At 46.0% G+C, this 21922-nt stretch overlaps 1 protein-coding gene across 4 annotated transcripts in view; it reads right to left on the minus strand.

The window, feature by feature from the left end:
* Positions 1–12469, minus strand: part of ESYT2 (extended synaptotagmin 2) — a 96835-nt gene extending 84366 nt beyond the window's left edge. The window contains exon 1 of one of the 4 annotated variants that reach the window (XM_058534253.1): positions 12133–12469. In XM_058534253.1, the coding sequence (XP_058390236.1) occupies positions 12133–12444 (312 nt within the window). In that variant the 5' untranslated portion in view covers positions 12445–12469. Of the gene's footprint in view, positions 1–779; positions 1790–10000; positions 10430–12132 lie in introns of those variants that run through there. The other 3 variants (XM_058534262.1, XM_058534291.1, XM_058534272.1) reach the window with 3 other exon arrangements.
* Positions 12470–21922: the final 9453 nt, after the last annotated feature.

Genomic DNA, 21922 nt, shown 5'->3' on the forward strand with positions numbered 1-21922 from the left:
CTCTGGGCATGGAGAAGCAGTGCAAAGCGTATGACGGGCAGGGACACCTGACTCAGCCCAGGATCATCTCTGGTACTTCTGTGACTGCAGGTAACTGCAGAACCCCCCAGGCCTTAGCCTCCTCCTCTGAAAAGTGGAAATTATCAACATGACTAGATTAGACAATGTCTAATCCCCAGTTTCTTTTTCACCACCATCAAAAGAGCATGGAAAGCACAGAAAGAATGGCACAGCAGCCAACAGACTTCCCATTCAAATTCTACCCCTGCCACTTCCAATTCTGGGACCGAAGGCAAGTCATGGAACCTCTCAAGAGTTAGCGTGGTCCCAGTTTCCTCATCTGTAAAAAGAGGATAACATGTCTGTTGTGGGGTTTAAATGTCTTCTTCTACGGAGAGTGCTTAGAAGAGAACTTGCACTCAGTGAGCACTAAATGCATTAACCATTTTCCTTATTTTCCCATCCCCTGATTGCACAGAAGTATAAAGGCTCTGTCCTGGGCCGTCACTTGGTATGCTATCTACACACTCTTCCTCCATCTCCCCACGTCAAGCATGATTTCAACCACCTGTGAACTGATGGTGTTCAGATGTGTGTCCCCCGGATCTCACCTACCAGTTGCTGGCTGCTGTTTGGATAACTCCTCTTGGAACTCCCCTAGGCTCTTTAAACTCAATGTTTTTAAAATGAAATTAATAATCTCCCATCCTTACCCCCAGGCCTCCAAACTAGTGTTCCTATTGTGTCTTTCTTAGCAAATGGCATCATCATTTCCTTACCCAGTGGTAGCGCAAGCAAGTGACCTGGGGTAATCTTTCACTTTTCCATCTCATCTCCTTTCTTCCTTCCTTCCCAGTGTGACTCCATGAGATTCAGACACTCCTTCTTTCCTCATGTGCAGATCTGGTCACCAGTCTTTGTTGTCTGGGTCCATATGGATATCACTGCCCAATTTATCTTGCTACACAGTCCTCTTCGTAAAATGGGACACATCACTCTTTTAAATGTTTTCCTAGCATCCATCAGATCAAGCCCAAACTTCTCCACTTACACAACGTAAGGCCCTGCTTCGTGTGTTCCTCTCCTCATCTCCCAGCGCAAACACTCTGCCCCATGTAGGCCACCCTTCCTCCAACGGCTCAGTTCCTCCTTCTCCCATTTGTTTTTGCTTATTCCATCTCTGCCAGACCACACATAATTTTCAGGCACTAGGGTTACAGTGGAAAAAGGGAATAGCCAGTGTTGAATCCAAGATGGGATCAATTATAAGACACGTCATCTCTTTTTATGCCACTAAGAAGGAAAGAGTGTGCTAACTAAACAATGACACACAGCTGTGAGATGAATCTGTCTAGAGACAACAAGCTTAGGGGAAAGTGTCTTTCAAAACTGACAAAATACGGCTGAGTCATAATTACTATTGTTTAGCCACCATGGCTCCTGAGTATTCTAAGACATAGGGGCAGTACTGTCGGCTGAATAAGGCCCTCAAAAGATACTATCCACATCCTAATCCCTAGAACCTGTGAGTGTTGCCTTATATGGCTAAAAAAGACTTTGTAGATGTGATAAGATGCTGAGTCCAGGAGATTATCCTTGATTATCCAGGTGGGCCCTAATGCAAATCACAAGTGTCCTTATAAAAGGGAGCAGAGGGAGATTTGACACAGACAGAAAACAGGATGTGATGATGGAAGCAGCTACTGGCTTTGAAGGTGGAGGAAGGGCCAGAAGCCCAGAAATGCAGCTCCAGTAGCTGGGAAAGGACTCAGAGGGAGCAGGGCCCTGCCAACTCCGGTCTCAGCCCATAGGAACTGATTTCAGACTTTTGGCCTCCAGAATGGTAAAAGATAAACCTGCCTTGTTTTAAGCCACCAAGTTTGTGGTGTTTTGTTATAGTGGTCCTGGTGCAGGCAGCAAGCAAAGATGGGCTGTCGCGTTTCCCCTCCTACTCCATTCACGACATCACAATCCACAGATAGTTCCTTTCAAAGTATCCTTCACACACACAGCAATGGTCACTCCTTTATTTCGCCCAAGATAAAAGCACCATCTGACTCAAGCTATTAAGTAAAATCAACACTTTCTATTAGCTACCGGATAGATTTCAAAATCTTTACTTCTGTGAAAAAGTAACTAGAAATTATATTGTCATTTTTGTTTCAGATTATATTTGGGTTTTTGGTTGTAGAAACTCAGTACTCAGACACTAACTTAGAAAGTGTTAACAGATCTTATGCATTCACTTGCTAGGCATTTAAATATTTATACTACAAATGAAATAAATTAATGATCTCAGTAGATAGTTCAACTCAAATATATATAATAACGGCAACATGGGTATTATGTAACAATTTACAAATTGGGTGTAGAAAGTCCTAACAAAACAAGCAATTAGTAGTTCACTGTTCCCAACAAGCCATTACATTTACTGAGCAAACTATACGCAAATGCACGCTACTAGACGCTATAGTGGATATAAAAAATCCTTGTCTTCAAACTCTTAATCCTATACACAATTATAAGACAAAGTACATTTAACTAAATGTTTTAACAAATATGTAAGCAAAGTTTTGTTAAAAAACAGAAGGTAAGAGAATCATTCAGATCAATAATTTTAGCAATTTGATGCTGGTATCTCAGAATGAGTGGCATACCTGAACACCAGTATAGAATATGTACTCCAGTGTAATACTTATGGCATGAAGCAAGTTGGACAATGTTCTCTTCCCACATCACCGGATTTATCTTCTACAGATCTACCTTACTCTAGAAAACCTAAAACATATCAATCTCTCAGAAGGAAACAACTCCACATCTAATACAGGTTAAATTAAACGATTACAACTGACCTAGAAATAGGATGTATATTTTAAAATCCTCATTTTAGTCACTAACCAACACTTATTCACAAGAAGAAGGAAATGAGTATTAGAATGAAAAAATTTGCAACATGATGCTGTCAAAATGTAACTAACTATGGTTATCTACTGCATCAGGGCAGCTGCTGCAAGCAGGGCGAGGAAAGATTAACCATGTCCTCCTTGGGACAGCATTTGTTTTAAGGAAGAAGCATCAAGAATGAGAGGTAGTAATACAGGCTCCTTGGATATTATTTCAGGGATGTACAGAGAAAAAAGAGAGAGAAATCATAAGGAATACTTTCAAGTGTGAATAATAACAAAGCATTATGGTAAATTCTTAGCAACAACACAAAATAAACAAACCGCAGTGAAATAGAAGCAAAGAGCAGCTTCAGGTCTCATCTGCCGCCTTCCAGATGAAGCAGGGGAAAAGATGGTGAAAGGGAGCATCAGCCACTCAGATCACTAACCCAAGGGCACCACTGGCCGCCGCTGCCCTCCCAGTCCCAGCACGTCCCTCAGCCTTTCCCCATTCCAGCTTCACAACCACATCACGACGTCAGGCTCATTTCAATGTTCATCTAATGATAAGCCAAGTGAGGTTCTAAAATGTATGACTGACTTACCCAAGTGCATAGAGTTAGGAAGGGGTCGGTCTCAGACAGGAACCCACATCTACCAGATCCAGAGCCTGCCTCACCAGTGTGCGCCTAAGCAGCAACCCTGTCATGTGTAAGACTGGCACCATAAGGGTAAGCTCACTCATCTGCCAGTGGCACACACTACTCAGTGACCAAGAGCTGCCTGATGACACTGACACTAGTCACACAGCTGGTTACTTTCAGACAAGGTCAATGACAATCCAGCGAGTCTTCTCAGCAATCTCCAAGTAGCCATCATGACACTGTGCTACACAAAGCCACTACTTCAGTTTAAAATATTCCTCCTTGGGCCGGCCCCGTGGCTTAGCGGTTAAGTGTGCACGCTCCGCTGCGGCCCGGGTTCTATCCTGGGCACGCACCGACGCACCACTTCTCCGGCCATGCTGAGGCCGCATCCCACACACAGCAACTAGAAGGATGTGCAACTATGACATACAACTATCTACTGGGGCTTTGGGGGGAAAAAAACAAATAAATAAATTGTTTAAAATATTCCTCCTCTTAATAAACTTTAATATCCCAAGATGGTACAGAGGAAGAGAAGCTAATTAAAGTTGTGATTCCATGGGGCAGGGGCGGAGCAGGGACGGGGGGGAGGGGGGCTTTTGTCCTAAAGGTTATTTACATAAGGGGAGAGCCAGATAAATCTACATGCATTTTTTTTTTTTTTTTGGTGAGGAGATCAGCCCTGCGCTAACATCCACCAATCCTCCTCTTTTTTTTTTTTGCTGAGGAAGACGGCCCTGGGCCAACATCTGTGCCTATCCTCCTCCACTTTATATGGGACGCCGCCACAGCATGGCTCACCAAGCAGTGCGTCGGTGCGCGCCCGGGATCCGAACCAGCGAACCCCGGGCCGCCGCAGCGGAGCGCGCGCACTCAACCGCTTGCGCCACCGGGCCGGCCCCTCTACATGCATTTTAACATCATACCATTCAAAAACAAACACTGCCCTCCTCAGCTAGTCTGCTTATAACATTATCATGCTACTTTCATGAGTTCGAAAATAGTTCATATGTCCTAGACAGATATGATAATTAGCTCAAGCAAATAACCTTTCAAAACTTGAAAAGAGCAGAAAATTAAATATCTCAAACTCTAGTTTTATCTTTTCTCACCATATAATAGCTAACAATCTCATTTTTTGAATCTGTCCATCAGACATCATTTAAATAAAGCATGACACACCTATAAGATAATGTTGCATGCTTAATAAAGGACGCTACAACACACATGTACATCCACATACATCCAAACACATCATTAAAGATTCAGAAAATCACCAAAATGTTAATAATGGTTATCACTAGTTAGGATTGCCTGCGACTTTTTCCTCTTTATTCTTCTCCAAAGCTGAAATGTTCTGCATGCATTCTTCTTATATCAGAAAAATTGTTTTTAAAACTGGTCTAGCCATAACATAGGAAATAAAGAAAAACACAACTACATCTTCATCAAAAACAGAAAAATAAAGAGAACTTCAATAAGTGATTGAACAAACAATAGAAGTTCAAGCTCAACTGCAATGACAATTTTATAAATAAAAAAGAAAGTAAAATAAAAACTGTCATACTAGGGGCAGCCCCGTGACTTAGCGGTTAAGTGCGTGCGCTCCGCTACTGGCGGCCCAGGGTTCGGATCCCGGGCGCGCACCGACGCACTGCTTCTCCGGCCATGCTGAGGCCGCATCCCACATACAGCAACTAGAAGGATGTGCAGCTGTGACATACAACTATCTACTGGGGCTTTGGGGGAAAAAAATAAATAAAATTAAAAACAAACAAACAAAAAACTGTCATACTAGTATTTCCACATCTACAGTTTGTGTGGTTATCACTAATTCTTGAGTGTAGTCACCAGGTACAAAACAGTTCTTTTATATAGGAAATTACTGCTGCTGACACATAGAGTGCACTTAAAATGTGCTGTCATTTTGCATCGATACTTTCATCCTCGATGCTTTCATCTGGATATCCTGTGGTAACCCATTAAAAAGACACGAATGAGATAATGAACTATGAGTCTCACAGGCATCCACTATGAGTAATCATAAAACTGTCTTTCACAAAACAGGTAAAGAGAGCATGGCATAAAACTGGACTTATATGCACAGCTAGATCAACGAACCCTAGAAAAGAGTTTTAATCTTCATCAGTAAAATCTTTGCTTTAAAATAGATTGACTTAAAGAGCTGAACTATTACCTTAATAAATGTACAAAATGCTCTAAATGGCGTAATTTAAAAAAAAAGGAATACCACTTCACCAACTGAAAGACCTAATAAAAGTCTGCCTTTCTTTTTCCATATGTATTTAAGAGCCTAGAAGTCTTTTAAATCCTAAACCATATTTTTCTGAACAAACGATTTTTAGTATGGTTTACCGGCACAAATAGAAACATTCACAATAACAATTCCATTCAAAGTTGTTATAATTTTCCACCAACTTCTGTTACAGGTTGTTTGGAATTATGGATGCTGTTTTTAATACATTTTTTCCCTAGATTAAAATAATGAGTACATATTACTTTTAACAACAACAAAAAACTACCAATGCATACTATGACTAAAACTAGGATTATACATAGACTGCGTTATCACCAGCCAGTGAATTCTTGAGTTTAAGGCCTTGTCTTACTCATATTTGTGTCTCTAGTACCTAGCACAATACGTGGAACAGAGCAAATGTCTAGTATACGTCAGCTGAGTGAAAAGATGAATCAATCAAGGCTCATTTTTAACCCCTACAAATAAATTGGTCTAGTTCCTTAAAACATGATCTACTCTAGGAAAAATTCACCAAAATAAATGGTTTCCCCAGGCAAAAGACAACTCCTGACATTGTGTAAGAACTGTGCCCCACCCAATTCCAAAAGAACTTGAGGTGACTCAGTGTTTAACGCACAATAAGATCATTAAGAGTAAAACAGAACAGGCTATTTGAAGGAAGGTGGATGTGCACTTCCAGCTGCCTCAGTGGCGTAGAGCACAACAATCCAGCAATAATCTTGGCTGTAAGTTTTTTGGAAGCTGAGGCAAGAAGAGAACTCTATTGAATTGCAGAGGAGCTCCCATTTTCTGATTTCACAAGCTTAGTTCTGAATACATCACTCTCTCCCCCTCCTCCCATATCCAAACATTCCTTGTCTCAACAGAAGTGTTCATATTTATGCCCAGTACAGGCTCCCTGTGAAATGGGAGAGCTGCCCTGAGAGCCCGGCCTGGACCCCAGTCCCAGCATGTCCACTCCTCACCCCTGGGCCCAGAAGAAGAGATGAGCCTCAGTTCAACCTTCTGTCACCATCCATTTGGCTCCCTCCAGACTGGACCACCCAAGAATCCACACTGCTGCCCTCGTGGGCTCTGATGCTTTCACCCCCACCTCCTCACCCCGTAGACATGCCCTTGATTTCCCACCTATTCTCGAATGTCCATAAGGTGTCTATAGGCACTCCCTCGCCACTAACTGCCTCCCATCCTCTCTTCTGGCCCCCACAGCACTTGGGGCCATCACACCCTGCCTCATTTCTACCCAGAAGAGAGTACACATGTGAAGGCAGGATGACCCTTTACACTTCTGCATACAGTGGGTCCTCAGATCTTTAAATGGAGGAGGAAAATTCATCTGAGGCAGCCTTGTCATGGAAACTAAAAAGGTAACGATTTAACATAATAAAATGCAAAAGACCACAAATAGCACATTCTAAAATCATGCCATGATAGAATGTATCTAATATAAAACAAACCAATCTATAGGCTGAATTTGTCAAACATACATGATAATTATGTGTCGACACCCTGACTCAAAGGTAAGAGCTTAGAATAATTTACAGAATAACATACATTTAGGCTGTTTATATCTTTGAAGCATGATTTCTGATTTCTATTGTTATTCAATTAGAATGTTTGTTTAGCCAATATAGTATCAACGTTTAAAGTAACATTAGGTTTAAGGTAAAAACATTTACCTGCTATTTTCATTCATAAGCCCACCCCTTTCACTAAATATTCTTTAAAATGTAAATGACTCCAAATTTAAGTTGAAACAATAATTTTAAAAAGTTCTAACAGTTTTAGCTGGAATTCCATAAGCAAAGAGGTACATACAGCTTACTTTGTACTATAACTGATTGCCTTTTTCACTTATTTTTAAAAGAAATTCAATGTCTATAATATTTTTTAACAGCACTACTGAGATATAATTCACATATACCATATAATTTGAAGTGTACAATTCAACGTTTTTTAGTATATTCACAATGTCCGTGATATTATTCAAGATTAAATGTTGCAACCAGTGCAGAAATCACGAAAACCTACAGAAAAAATAAAAGGTTCACTAGGACTAATGAGAACACTAAATTACTAGTTAGTTTTTGATAATTGGTTCTTTACGGGATTGAGATCTATATATATAACATATATTTAATATAACACTAATTAAATATAAGTTTATTACATATTATTTTCAATTCATGTATTTACTTAAATAATTTACAGTTCAGTCCTAGCTCTATATTCTCCCATCTTGAAATGTAAAGTGAGCCTAACATTCATCTGAAACAGATTACTAAAACTAGAGCAAACAAGCTGATGGATGCATATATTCTAAATTTAAATTCAGTTTTTAGTTTAAACTAAAAAACAGGTATTTACTGCTTTATGTCTAGCAACTTTGGGGTGTGCTGGTCTAACTTAACGAAGCACTTAGATCACATAAGACAGAGCAATGCAATGCTCACAGTCCTTTTCCTCTTTGAACTACTACAGAGCAGAAGCGTGGGTATAAACAAGAAACCCAAAGCAGCATCCATATCCCTTTCACAGCCATGATGAGACTCTAACATTTTCTCAAAGCACATAATCTCTCTAGGACAGAAATGCTAAAGGTGCAATCACAGTTTAAAACAGCTGAACTGTGATTCCTGATTTAGCTATACCAACTATTTTCTGTTACAAGTTTTCACAAAATTTCATTAAAGTATAACTCAATAATTAACACTGAGAATAAAAGCAAATATTTACCCCTCTTTTACATGAGACCATAGTGTTCTGTTTTCTTTTGCTCATTTGGTTCTTAGCCTAAACATATTAAACTTTGGCTAGAGTTAAATTCTCCTGAACTTCCCAGAAGAACTATGGAAGAAAGCTCTCTCCAAAGAAAAGCTTGTACACTATAGTGACTATGCTTTAAATCTCAATCATCAAAGTATTAGAGTAATAAAAGACCAACTGTCAAAAAAGTTGAGTAATACTGTACACAACAGGTTTGGGTCTCAACTTCTCTGCAGCCATAGAATCAGGATTTACCGGCAGTAGTAAAAGCAGGAAAAAGGCAGATTTCACCCTCAAAACTTCTAAGCTTTCAAGTAAATGAAAATAGCAGTGGAAAATTGTCCTTATTCATCTCTACAAAAACTCTTCAAGAATATTCTTCACCCATAGTCTAATTTTACAGGGGCAGACAATTAACACAGGTCAACACTGGTACAACAAAAAGGCCAGTCCTCACTCCATCAACCCAAACCTGCCAGGCTTTTCCTCTATTTATGGGAAAAAAACAGTGAAAAGTGAAAAATAACGCACTTACATTAAAGCTGTAGAACCAAAGTCTTACAAAATTACCACGTTAAGTGAGAGCCATTTTTCATATCGTACTAGCCTTAATTTGAAACAGTATATATTTTTTATCAAAGTATTAATATTCTTTAACTATCTCATTTTCCATATCCAGTACAAATTTTTACTGTACTAAATAAAAAGAAGAAAAATTGTCAGGGAACATATCCAAAAGTGGGGTTAAGGAGTACCACATTAGTTCATGTTTTCCTATGCTTCCACCCTGCTATGAATCACAGTTGTCAATGACACTATGAAAATGTGTACAAATATATCTTGTTCAAAGCAAAACACCAGCCCAAAGTTCAGAACCGCAAGAACCTAAGTATGTACAGTAAAAATCGAAGTACTACTAACAGAGAAATCTTAACTTTTCCAATGCATGGCTTCTGTTATTGATTTGCTCCCTGGCTACAGCAGAATAGCAAGCACACTTCTAGACAGTGTAACTTTCTATTATGAAAATAACACAAGAGTATTACAATAAAAAGAGGTATATAAAAAAAATTTCCCTCAAACTCCAGACTCTTAGTGCTTTTCTTGGATACCATCACTATCAAGTTTCATGTGAATCCTTCCAGAAGTTTTCTAAGTAAGGCAGGCATGTTTAAGTATATATGTGTGATGTGAACACAAATACAAATTTAGAATAAGCAAGTGAAAATTTTTGAAGAAAATATAAAAATCTTACTCCATAAGATGAAGTGATGGTTCATCAGTTTAAGTCACACGGAGGAAAAAGCCAAGAAAAGAATCTTTGGCTAATCACCTTTTTTATTCCTCTAAAAAAAATAAAATAAAATAAAAAGAATTTGTCTTGTCCCTCAGCATGGTAGCAACTATGTTTGTTAACTTACTACGTTAAAACAGCGTGCAGGGGCGGCCCGTGGCGCAAGCGGTTAGGTGCGAGCGCTCCGCTGCGGCAGCCCAGGGTTCACCGGCTCGGATCCAGGGGCACACCCACGCACCGCTTGGCAGGCCTTGCTGCGGCGGCGTCCCATGTAGGGTGGAGGAAGATGGGCATGGATGTTAGCCCAGGGCTGGTCTTCCTCAGCAAAGGGAGGAGGATTGGGAGATGTTAGCTCAGGGCTGATCTTCCTCACAAAAACAAAACAAAACAAAACAGTGCATTACACAAGAATTTTTACAAGCAAATCTGGTATTAGCCAACTGCTGGATAACCAAATATCGATGGGAGTCAGCACCACCGATTCCCGCCTGCTCTTTTGGTAACGCGCCTACTGTTCCTCGCTCCTTTCGGGCCTCGTGTAACTTGGGGTACAGCGGACGCGAGTCCTGCATCTCCAGAGCGCACCTCTGCTGGCTCTTCCCGCCCTGCCCACCCGGCCTCCTGCCTCTAGGAGCCACCGGCGCCGGCTGCCCTGACTCTCCACAACACCGCCGCGCCCGCGGCCAGCGCGCGCCGCCCGGCTCGCCGCCCGAGGGCGCGACCCTCAGCTCTCCCCGCCGGCCGTCACCGGGCGCCGCGTCCCGCCGGCCTTCGCCCGCCTCCGGGGCGCTCGCTCCAGCCCGACTTCACCGGGTTTCAGGACCGGAAACAGATCCCTCTCCAAGCCCCGCTCCTCTCAGAGAAACGCCCTTCCGAGGCTCACTGGCCGGCCCTTCCCAGAGGCGGACCCCGGGCCGACGTGAGCACCATTCCCTCAACACGGGCTCCACTTCCTGTAGTACGTGCCGCCCAGCACCGGTAGAAAGGACAGGACGAGGGCGCCAACCGCGGGCGCGCCCACGCTCCATAACTCATGCCGGGAACTGACTGCCTGGGTAGAGGCAAAACAGTCAACACCACACTCTTTCTATTAGCGGAACTCGCACAACCTCCTGCCCCAACCACCGGGATTCAGTCCAGCCCACGTGAAGCGGCTCCGTCTTAGAACGCCACTTCTGAAAGAAACACGAGAGGCAAACTGTCAACCCTGCTGACACCAGCACATCTTTTGGGGGCCCCCACTGCTCCTCAGCCGCGTCAGGAACGGCCAAGAGACGGCCGCGTCTCCTCGGGGAAGGGGGACCGAGCGTGCCCCCGCCGCTGTCACTGTCACCGCACCGCACTCCCCCGGCGGGGCCGGGCGGGCGGCGGCTCCGCGAGCCCCGCCGTCCCCCTCGGCGCACTCCAGAGGCGGGAGGCACCTCCCCGCCAGAGGGAGACGCCCGGGCGCCCAAGCGCAGCCCACCGGGGGTTCCGCTCGGGACGGGGCGGGGGCGGCAGAAGCGAGGACACCTGACTTAGGTCAGAAACCGCTCCGGGGTCCACCCAGGCGGGTGCGGGGAGGCTCCTGGCGGTCAGGACACCCCACCGTGGGCGGGTGGGCCGAGGAGGCGATGACAGCCCCGCGGACCCCGGCCTGGAGAGGGAGGCACAGTGGGCTGGGGACACCGACGGCGGTGCGGACATCTGACTTGGGCGGGGGAGGCCCGAGGCGGGCGGGGACCCCTGACCGGGGCAGGCAGGCGGGGCGGGGCATGGCCGTGGCGGACAAGGACCCCTGACCGGGGCGGGGCACGGGCCGTGGGGGACAGGGACCCCTGACCGGGGCGGGGCACGGGCCGTGGGGGACAGGGACCCCTGACCGGGGCGGGGCACGGGCCGTGGGGGACAGGGACCCCTGACCGGGGCGGGGCACGGGCCGTGGCGGACAGGGACCCCTGGCCGGGGCGGGGCACGGGCCGTGGGGGACAGGGACCCCTGAGCGGGGCGGGGCATGGCCGTGGCGGACAGGGACCCCTGACCCGGCAGGGTACCGGCCGTGGGGGACAGGGACCTGAGCGGGGCAGGCAGGCGGGGCACGTACCGTGGGGGACAGGGACCCCTGAGCGGGGCGGGTCACGGGCCGTGGAGGACAAGGACGCCTGACCGGGGCGGGGCACGGGCCGTGGCGGACAAGGACGCCTGACCGGGGCGGGGCACGGGCCGTGGCGGACAGAGACGCCTGACCGGGGCGGCGGGTCCGCGCGAGGCCCCACTCACCCAGGCCGGCAGGTCGCAGGCGCGCACGCCCAGGCGCACGGCGCGCTCCTCGTCCTCCAGCAGCGCCAGCGCGCGGCACAGGCGGGTGGCCTTGAGGCCGCGGCTCCGCCGGCACCACACGAGCAGCCCGAGGGCCAGCAGCACCCAGCTGAAGCTCAGGCCCAGGTAGCCGAGCGCGTACACCGGCAGCAGCAGCGCGAAGCTGCGCGCCAGCTGCGCCAGCAGCCCCGCCACGTCCACGCTCAGCGCCCGGCCGGGGGGCTCGGCGCGGCCAGCGCCGGCCCCGGGGCCCCGGTCCTGGGCGCCGCTCATTGCGCAGCAGCCTAGCGCTCGCCTCCCGTCCCGGCCGAGGAGCCTCAGCCCTCAGCCCGCGCGCCACCACCCCTCTGAGGGGACGGCGCCGCCGCTACGGCCCGCCCGCGCTTCCGCCCGCGGGCGGCGTGTGACGTCAGCACGCAGGGCGGGTAGGGCGTTGCGGGTGGACAGGAGGGCGCGCGCCACTGCGGCGACCTGGCGCAGCCCTGGGCCTGGCGCACGTCACAGCGCGAGGTGGACGGGGACGGCTTGCTTACGTCAACGTGGGGTGGGCGGGGCCAGTGTGAGCGCCATCACTCGGGGCGGACGGGCGCGGCTCTGCGGCGCGTCACGAGGGGGTATGGGCGGGGCCGGCATGTGAGGACTCAGCGCGGCCCGGGCGGGGCTCCACGTGAGGCGCAAGTGGGCGGGGCCGCCGTGTAGCGTCATCACGCGGGGAGAGCTGTGGTGGCCCTGGGCCTGGGGCACTCCTCTCAGGGGGTTGGTGGGGCTGGCGTGTGGCGTCATCGCGCGGGGTGGGTGGGGCGTCACTGAAGCGGCAGGGCGGGCGCAGCCCTAGGCCTGGGGCTCGTCTTCTTAGGGGGCGGGCGGGGCCTGCGCGCTACGTCACGGCGCGGGGCGGGCTCTGTCCGCCGGCGGGCCGTGGGGGTGTGACGCGAGAAGGGGCGGGCCCTTCGGCGGCGTGTGTGGGTGGTTCTGGCTGCAGAGTGCCGCCGGGAATGGGGACTGCTGCTTCTCACGCCTGTGGGCCTCGGGCGACGGGTGCGTCTGCCGCGGCATGTGGGCGGGGCCCCGGGAGGTGGGGCTCTGCTCGCGCCACCTTCTGGGCGCGCGGTGGCCCGAGGGCTCCCGTGAAAGGGGAGGTGCACGCTCGGCGTGCGTTACTCTTGCGAAGTTGTGGGACGTCACTGTTTGATAGGCTGTCAGGCGTCGTTTAATGACTACAGGGACACGTTCTGAGAAATGCTATTAGGCGATCTCGTGGTTGTGTGAACCTCACACACACCTAGGCTGTAGTGCTGCTCACGGGAGCACCGTGGTCTCTGCCGCCAGTCGTTAACCGAATCGTCATTGTGCGGCGCATGACTATTTTTACGATGTTAAAACACTCTGACTCTCGTGAGTGGTTCTGAAAGTGCAGTGCGGTAAAGAAGTTACCGTTCTAGTCATGCTGATGGCCACTTGGAAATCTCTCAACTGTCTTAGAGATGTGAAAAACACAGCAGGGTAGGTCTTCTTTTTGTGTATATAAAATGAAGAAATTTCATCTCAACGTTCCCGAGGTGACACTCAAGCAGGAAAGCTGGGAATCCAGCACCCGTCCCCCTAAGCAGCATGCTACACAACGAGTTTAGACCCTGCATGTGATGTCTGAGAAGGATGACGGCTCTTGATCACTTTATTTTTAGTAAACTCAATCAGGGTAATTCCTAAGTGCTTTTATTTTACTTTTTGAGGAAGATTGGCTCTGCGCTAACATCTGTTGCCACTCTTCCTCTTATGTCTTCTTTTTTCTCCCCGAAGCCCCAGTTGTGTACGTTAGTTGTAAAGTTGTAGCTCTTCTCTATGGGATGCCACATCATCATGGCTTGATGAGCGGTGAGTAGGTTCACGCCCAGGATCTGAACTGGTGAACCCCGGGCTTCAGAAGTGGAACGTGAGAACTTAACACCACCACCACCCAGCTGGCCCCCCTGTGCTTTTGATCATACTCAGTGAGTTCCAAGGAAATTTTAACTCAGTTTATAACAATAAGGCTTGTTTTTTCCTCTCTCTCACTCGCCCTTCAAATCTTTATATCACTGGCAGCCTTGAATGATCACCTTTAGGAAGGGCAGGAACTACTGGAGAGAAATATAGCACACTTACACATTTTTAAGGTTATGGTTGACATGTGTTCTTCATGTCACATGAGTTCTTCCCTGCCATCCTGCAGGGATTCTGGAATAATGATAAGTATGTAGTAGCTGCAGGGACAAAGCCTGGCGTCTTCAGGACGAAACAGTGATATCCCACAGACCACTTTGCTGTGCATGTAGGAGGGCAAAAGCCTGTAAGATGAAGAGGACTGCCAACTAAAGTCTAAACTGTAATCATAGCCCTGTTAGACGGAATGAATAAAAGACTTGCTGCTAAGGTGAACTTTTTGGGTGGGAGGAGCATTTGCGTGCATTGGTAACTTTGCCAAAGTATCATTAGTAATTCAACTAAGCTTTAAGTTCCATGAAGGCAAGAACCATATTTATTATGTCTGTCTGCATATCCTCAGGCTAGCACAGTGCCTGGTGCAGCAGGTACTGGATGCATAAACCACACCTATCTTGTCCCTTCATCTGTGAGTCTATAATTATGTATGCATATATGTGTGTGTGGCTATGGAGATACCAAATATATACCTCATATGAAAACATTGCTCTAGGGGCTAGAAGACTCAAAACTTCGGGCAAGGGCTCTAAACCTCAAGCAAGGGAAGGAAGTGGTTTTTCCTTTCTTGCTCTTCACCAAATTACATTATGTAAGTCAGAAATACATAAAATGGTGAGTCTCAACCTTTTTCCTATGCAAAAGCTTAATGCTCTGATGCCACCTCTCACTAAAGACTAAGTTACAACCTCAAAAGAAGTAATTGCCTTGTTAACATAGGAAGGAGCATGAGGCTTTCTGTCTTGTGGTCTTCCCTCTAAAGAGTTGTAGAATCACATCCTGTAGATAAAGAGTTGGGTGAACACCAGCTGTTACCGGACACATACACGGTTCTTTACCCGCCACACAAGAGGGCCAAATAAAAACTGGAACGCTAGGCTTATGGCAAGGAAAGCATTTTTATTTCGGGTGACGTCAGCCAGGAGATGAGAGTGAGCCCTCAAATTTGTCCCATCTCCCCGAAAGATGGGAGGCAAGGGGTTTTGAAGGTTTAGACGGAGAGCATGTGCTGGGGTTTTAGGTAAGGGAGGGGGAGCACGTGGCCTTGCTGATTGGTACCTTCCCACCAGCCTGTGTTTGGCCTTAAAGACTGAATTTCTTTCCCTTGACTGGATTTTTCTGGTTAGTTTTCATCTTCAGCCTGCATTTGGCCTTCTGAGGCTGAATCTTGATGTCTGGAGCTTGACTTCCTGGGAAAGACAGCTCACTCATATACTAAGGAGGGACTGAAAGACCTGGTTAGTTTTGAACAACAGTTGATTACGCTGAATATGGACAGCTGCAGTTAGCAAAGCTTATCTCAAAGTTTTTGCTCTCTTCTAGCCCAGGGAAGATTTTTTAACCTCTTGGTGCTCGGTTTCAAAGCCACATAAAAAGTCCTGCACAACTGTGATAAAGCATTTGACCTGGGGGCCTAGGAACGTAGAAGACACTGAAGACAAGTGTCCACGTTGTACACCAATCAACTCCTGGCCTCAGCTGTCTTCCTGACCCCGCTGAACCTCTGGCCACTCACCTGTATTTAATCATACCAGTGAGGCTGAACGGATCTCTTTCTGCACCGAGTCTGGTAACAGGCCCAGCTCGGTTCTGAGGCTTTTGCTAGCATTCTACTCTTTATACCCCTCAGTCTCCTGTGACCTGTTCATATTATTTCTTTCCTTACCTTCTGTGCAGACACTTCTTCAGTGAAAGGCCCTGCTTTCTCAGAGGAAAGAAGAGCATCATTGGGAAGGTTCTAGCACAAAACTATAAAGTTTTAGCCACTGCACTCATCCTTTCCAGTTTCAGGAAACAAAGTGCTGCCTTCTGTTTGAGTTCAATCCTCTCTGCTCTGTTTTAGATGTCCCTGCCTAGGTCTGGGCCTTATCTACTCTCCCGCCCACCTTTTCCACCTCTGCCTGTCCCCCCGTCCTACACAGGTTTCATTGTAGAGGATGGGAGCACACTGCCTCTTCCTTTCGTGCTATAGCTGGCATTCATTTTGCTCAAACTCACCAAGACTCCTATTCCTGTGTTTCTGAGATGCTCCTTTGTGACAGAACCATTCTTTACCCGAGCAGAAAAATCGGAAAAAGCTTGGTCCTTTCTTGCTGACCCAGATTACTACAGAAATCTCTTAATTGACTGATAGCCCTTTAATCCTGCCCTCTTTAAAAGTTCCCCAGAGACCTTCCCTCCCTGGCACGGAGGAGGCTGTGGTAGGCCTACCTGAGGTGGTGGACAGACTAGTCAGCCTGGTTGTCCAGCAAGTAGACACGTATATTGAGGATATTGAAAGCCATGAGATGAACTTTCTTCATTTTACATACACATAAGATGTCGATGTCACTGTTGGACATCCTACAAGCATGGAAAGGGGGAGGCCAGAAAGAACGTTGAGGTGTTGGATTGGACTTGGAGCTGTGTGAAGTCGTGTGTTTTGATATATATGCACAGATAGACATAAAAAGTTATAGATGTATATCTATTTGCATATGTGTTATTTTATATAGTTTCTATTTCTGTCTGCTGAGAGCATCCGGAAGCTCTCAGTACCCGAGTATCAATAAGCACAAGTAGCTCTTAGATCTTGGCTTCTAAATACCATTCTCTAATTAAAGGAACCAGAGCTCTTCAGAGAAATAGCTGACTTCAGGGCTGGAGTGTGAAAGTACAAGCTGACCCTGGAATATTTTGTTGTGCTAGAAAGTAAGAAAATGCTCAAAGAATCACGTGATGTCGAAGGACACAGGAGGCAACTTGAGGGGCTCCCACTGATTAAATATGGGACTATTTGAGCAGCAAAATGAAGGATGATATTGGCAGATTATAACCTAGGGAGTCAAATAGGAACCCATGAGTCCATACTGATATAGATGAATGAACAAGTTATCAATGCATGGAAAATAAATAACTAGAGTGATGGGAATAGAAAATCACCATTTAGCAATCATCGTAGTGCAGGAGTGAGTTATCAGTGGAGGCTAAAGATGATAGGTGGAGGTTTGATGAGGAATAAAACTGGAATACCTTCTACAAGATACTCATCAATCACAAAGGCAAAAATGGGGACTTTCTGGTGGGGAACATGGGCAGACACCAACATGACCCAGTGACATGTCACCAGCGGGGGCGTGAGGGGGAAGGGAAGACAGGTGGAAATTGTGAGTCCTGATGCGACGTGCTGAGGAGCATGGCAGCATTTCTGGGGCATCTCTGCCAGAAATCTTGACCCGAGTGTAGCCCGGGGGACTCACCAGACACATGAAGTGTGGGGTCACCCTGTTTTCTTGTTGAGAAATTGTAATTACTCCAGATCACAGGAGACTAAAGAGACAAGACAACCACATGCAACGTATACTTCTGCGTGGGGTCTGGGCCGCAAAGGAAAAGAAATGTTTCGGGGATGGTTGGTGAAACGAGGGGAATGTGTGGACTGGGCAGCAGAGTTGTATTGGGGTTGACGTCCTGACAGAGAGGGTTGTGGAGCGGAGGCTGCCCTTGTTTTGGGGAAATAGTGGGGTATTTTGTGGTGATCAGATCTGAACCTCTTTGTCAGCTGACTCAGTAAAAGATGATCTTGGGTGAGCGTGTATAGATGGATGCTGGATGCTGGATGACACAAGGGCAGCAGATGTGGTGTGAAGTCAACAGTGGGGATCTGGGTGATGGGCACAAGAGAGTTCTTGGACTCACATATTTTCTCTAAGTGGGAAATTACTTCAAAAATTATTTTTAAAAGTCCCAATTTCTATCAAATGGCCAATTTAAGATGCAGATTTGATTGAATCTCTTCCCTGCTTATGAAATGTTTCCTTTGCACCCAGTATGAAGCTAAAGCCCCTTCACACAACAAGCAGAGCTCTTCACAACTTGACCCTGCCTCTCACCTCACCCTCTATCCAGGGTCTGGGCACAGTGTTACACTGCTTCTCCTTCTTCCCAAACCGTGCTGTTACCTGCCTTTGTGCCTTTGCACCTGCTGTTCCCTGTGTCTGGACTACCCTTTTCCTTTTGTCCTTTTGCAAAACTCCTATTCGCCTTTCAAAACCCAATTTGTAGGTATTCACCTCTGGGAAGCCTTTTGTGCTATTCCCCTCCCCATGAGCTAATCCTGTCTATACCTTATGCTTATCTTCACGATTACCCTTACCTACTGAATACAACTCAGCTCTCAGGAGCCCCTGAGGCAGCTCTGTGCATGTGAGGGGGAGCCCCGATGTTCTTGGAGGAAGTCTGAATTAGGTGGTACATATTAGAGTCCTCAACTGAAGCCATATGTCAAGTCACAAGCCCCTTGTTGGTTTTTATCATTAATGAAGGTGATATTTGCATGGCCTTGCTGGGTCCTCTGCTCAGGTCTCTGAGGTGAAATCAAGTGTTGGCTGAGTTGTGGGGCCCTCTGGAGATCCTCGTCTGAGATCCTCTCCTGCGTCCACTCAGGTTGTTGGTGGATAGCCATCACATTCACAGGTTCCACTCACACTCGGGGGAGAGGGTTACACAAGAGTAGGGACAGCAGGGGCAGGAATCCTGGGGCTGAGTCACCACAGTCTCTTCACTGGTTGAGAAAAGAGAAGGGTGTTAATGGGCTCTCTGAAATTCCAAAAAGTGCTCTAGTTATAGTTTCATATAGTAGTGGGTAACTTATAAATTTATAAAGGAAGGCTATAATTTGGTATCCCACCTTTTTAATCTTCCCTAAGATTATAATTTAGGTGATAACCTATTATAACAACAATAACAAATTATTAATAATTAACATTTATTGAGTGCTTAGTTTGAGCTAGGTGCCATGTTAGGTGCTTTACATAATTACTCATTTAATCCCCACAATCACTCTTCAGAGTAAGTACCTTATAATTCCCCCTTTTACTGAAGAGCTAACTGAAGCACAAGGTAGTAAAACAAACCTCCCAATTTTACACAGCTAGTGAGGCCGGTCAGGGACAGGACCTCAGGACTCAGCCTTCTCACCAGCGCGTTAGCCAGCACTGGAGGTAGGTTTTGCATCATACCCGCATACATGGACATGACAGTGACACTGTATTTATGTGACTACGAAAACTAAAGAGGTTGGGAGAGGAAGGCTCATTGACCTTTGTAACAAAGTAGTTTATTACTGTGGAAATGGTTTTGCTTTTATCATAACCTGAAATTATAAGGTAGTTTATAGTCTAGTGAGGAAGATGGACGTAAATTTTTAAATGACAGGAAAGAGAGTATGGGAGAACTTGATAACAGGTGAGCAGGGGAGGCTCTCTGCACAGGGCTGCTGGAGCTAAGGCTCCAGGGTGAGTAGGAGTGAAGCTGACTGGGAGAAAGGAACAAGTGTCCTGTTCAAATATGCCTGATTTTGAAGACAGTATAAAAAAAGTGTAAAATAACGTCATAATATATACGATAAAATAACATTTTGTATACATTTGGCTGAATACAATATATTATTAAATTTGATTTCGTCTGTTTCTTCTTACTTTTTAAAGTGTGGGTACTAGATAATTTGTAACTACTGATGAGGCTTGAGTTGTATTTCTGCTGGATGGTGCTCTTCTAGACACAGTCAGTTATTGCATCTCCCGAGCCCTCCGAACCCCTGCCTCCCTCTGAGCTTGCACCCATATTTGTTTATGCCTCAAAATGTTCTTTCCCAGCCTCTCTGCCTCGTATTTGTGCTTCGAGTTCTGTTTGATGTGAGGCTGTTCCTGACCTCATTCCTTCCTTCCAGGCAGACCTCTGTCACTTCCTCATGCACTGCATTTTATGAGTGGCTCTTATGCTTTCACATTATTTAATGGTTGTATGCATATTTCATTCTCCAGCAATTATGAGTACTAGAGGTCCAGAAAGTGTTTTATTTAGCTTTCTATCTCTAACATTTTATCAGTTCCCAGGTCATCAAATGAACTGAGTAAGCCAATCTATGGAATAAATAAAGATAGAAGAAATATTACAAGATAAAATGTAATTGATTGGCCAATGAGTTATTTAGAAAATTGTTTTAAGAAATCTGAGGAGAGAAAGATTGTTTTAGCTTCCTTAATAGGTGTAAATCCATTTACTTGGCAAATATGGTTGGGGATAGTGAGAAAGAGGAAATAATATTTGCAAAGCCTGTGAATCTGGTGCATTTGGGGAACTCTAGGTTATTCCTGTTTGGTGATGAAAGAATGCAACTCTGTGAGAGCTGGGGTGGAGACAGAAGCAGGGAGGGACGTGAGATTCACGTGTTAGGTGACTGGCTGCAATGGAGGGTGGACTGGTCTGGAGAGTCAAGACATAATTATCTTGAGGAGAGTTTGGATTGCCCTTGGGAGGTGGGGGGGGCTTTAAGGGCCACGCCCAGGTCACTCATGCAGCGTATATGTGCCTGACTTTATCCTCATATTCAACAAAGACTCTGAAGCTTTTCCAGTATCAGCTGTTTTCTCAGCTGACAAAGAGTGACATGGTGGTTAAGAGGATGAACTTTGGCATCAGACCAGCCACCAGCCTAGCTGTGTGACCTTAGGCAAGTGAATTAACCTTTCTGGTTCTCAGTCTCCTCATCTGAAAAACAGTAACATGCCTATCTCACATGAGATGCTATGAGAATTAGATGAATTACCGAACAGAAAGTTAGTTTGGTGCCTCTTCTGGAGCAGTCCCTGAATAAATTGTAGCTATCACTGAAATTACCTTTCCTATCTTCTTTTTGTCTTATGTTCCTCCTAAGTGCTGATGAGTGGAAATGAAAAAGGTAGTAGTGATATGTCCCAAACCAGAGTATAATCAATTGTAAAAGGCTTATTGGATCTGTTAATAATTTCTCTAAGGCACAGAGCTGAGTAAATGGCCTTTGTATCTGGAGCAAAGTAGACAGATCCTTAAAATTGTAAACTGGTTCATAATAGTATGTGACTCAAAACTATATCTGCAAAATAAATTTTGTATCTACAGAAAAACCATGATATCAAAAGCATAGACTAGGGCCGGCCCCATGGCTTAGTGGTTAAGTGCGCGCGCTCCGCTGCTGGTGGCCCGGGTTCGGATCCCGGGCGCGCACCGACGCACTGCTTCTCAGGCCATGCTAAGGCCGCATCCCACATACAGCAACTAGAAGGATGTGCAACTACGACATACAACTATCTACTGGGGCTTTGGGGAAAAAGAAATAAATAAATAAAATTATAAAAAAAAAAAGCATAGACTATTAATAAGATGCTCACTGATGTACTCCTTAACATATGATTTGAGAGTCTATTCTTTTTTATTGTGAAAACATTAAGTGGAATCTTTTCTAAGTAACATTTGCATACTGAAACAAATGCAAAACAGTTGTGGAAACATAGCTAAATGTCTGTTATAATGTGCATCATTAGAATAGGACCTACACCTCTCCAGTCTTGTGTATTTAAGATTGGCTTTTATTTTAATCTCCAAATAAAATAATTTTGATAAAATAAATCTGAGATGCACAATATTTGTCTCTTGTCTTTTGTTTGGTATAAAAACAGTCATTCTTTCAACAACTACTTTTTCAAATACTTCTTGATTCCTACTAATCTTACAGGGTGGTGGTACTGCACAA

The sequence above is a fragment of the Diceros bicornis genome, chromosome 3 (assembly GCF_020826845.1).
Source record: "Diceros bicornis minor isolate mBicDic1 chromosome 3, mDicBic1.mat.cur, whole genome shotgun sequence".
Classification (NCBI taxonomy): Eukaryota; Metazoa; Chordata; class Mammalia; order Perissodactyla; family Rhinocerotidae; genus Diceros; species Diceros bicornis.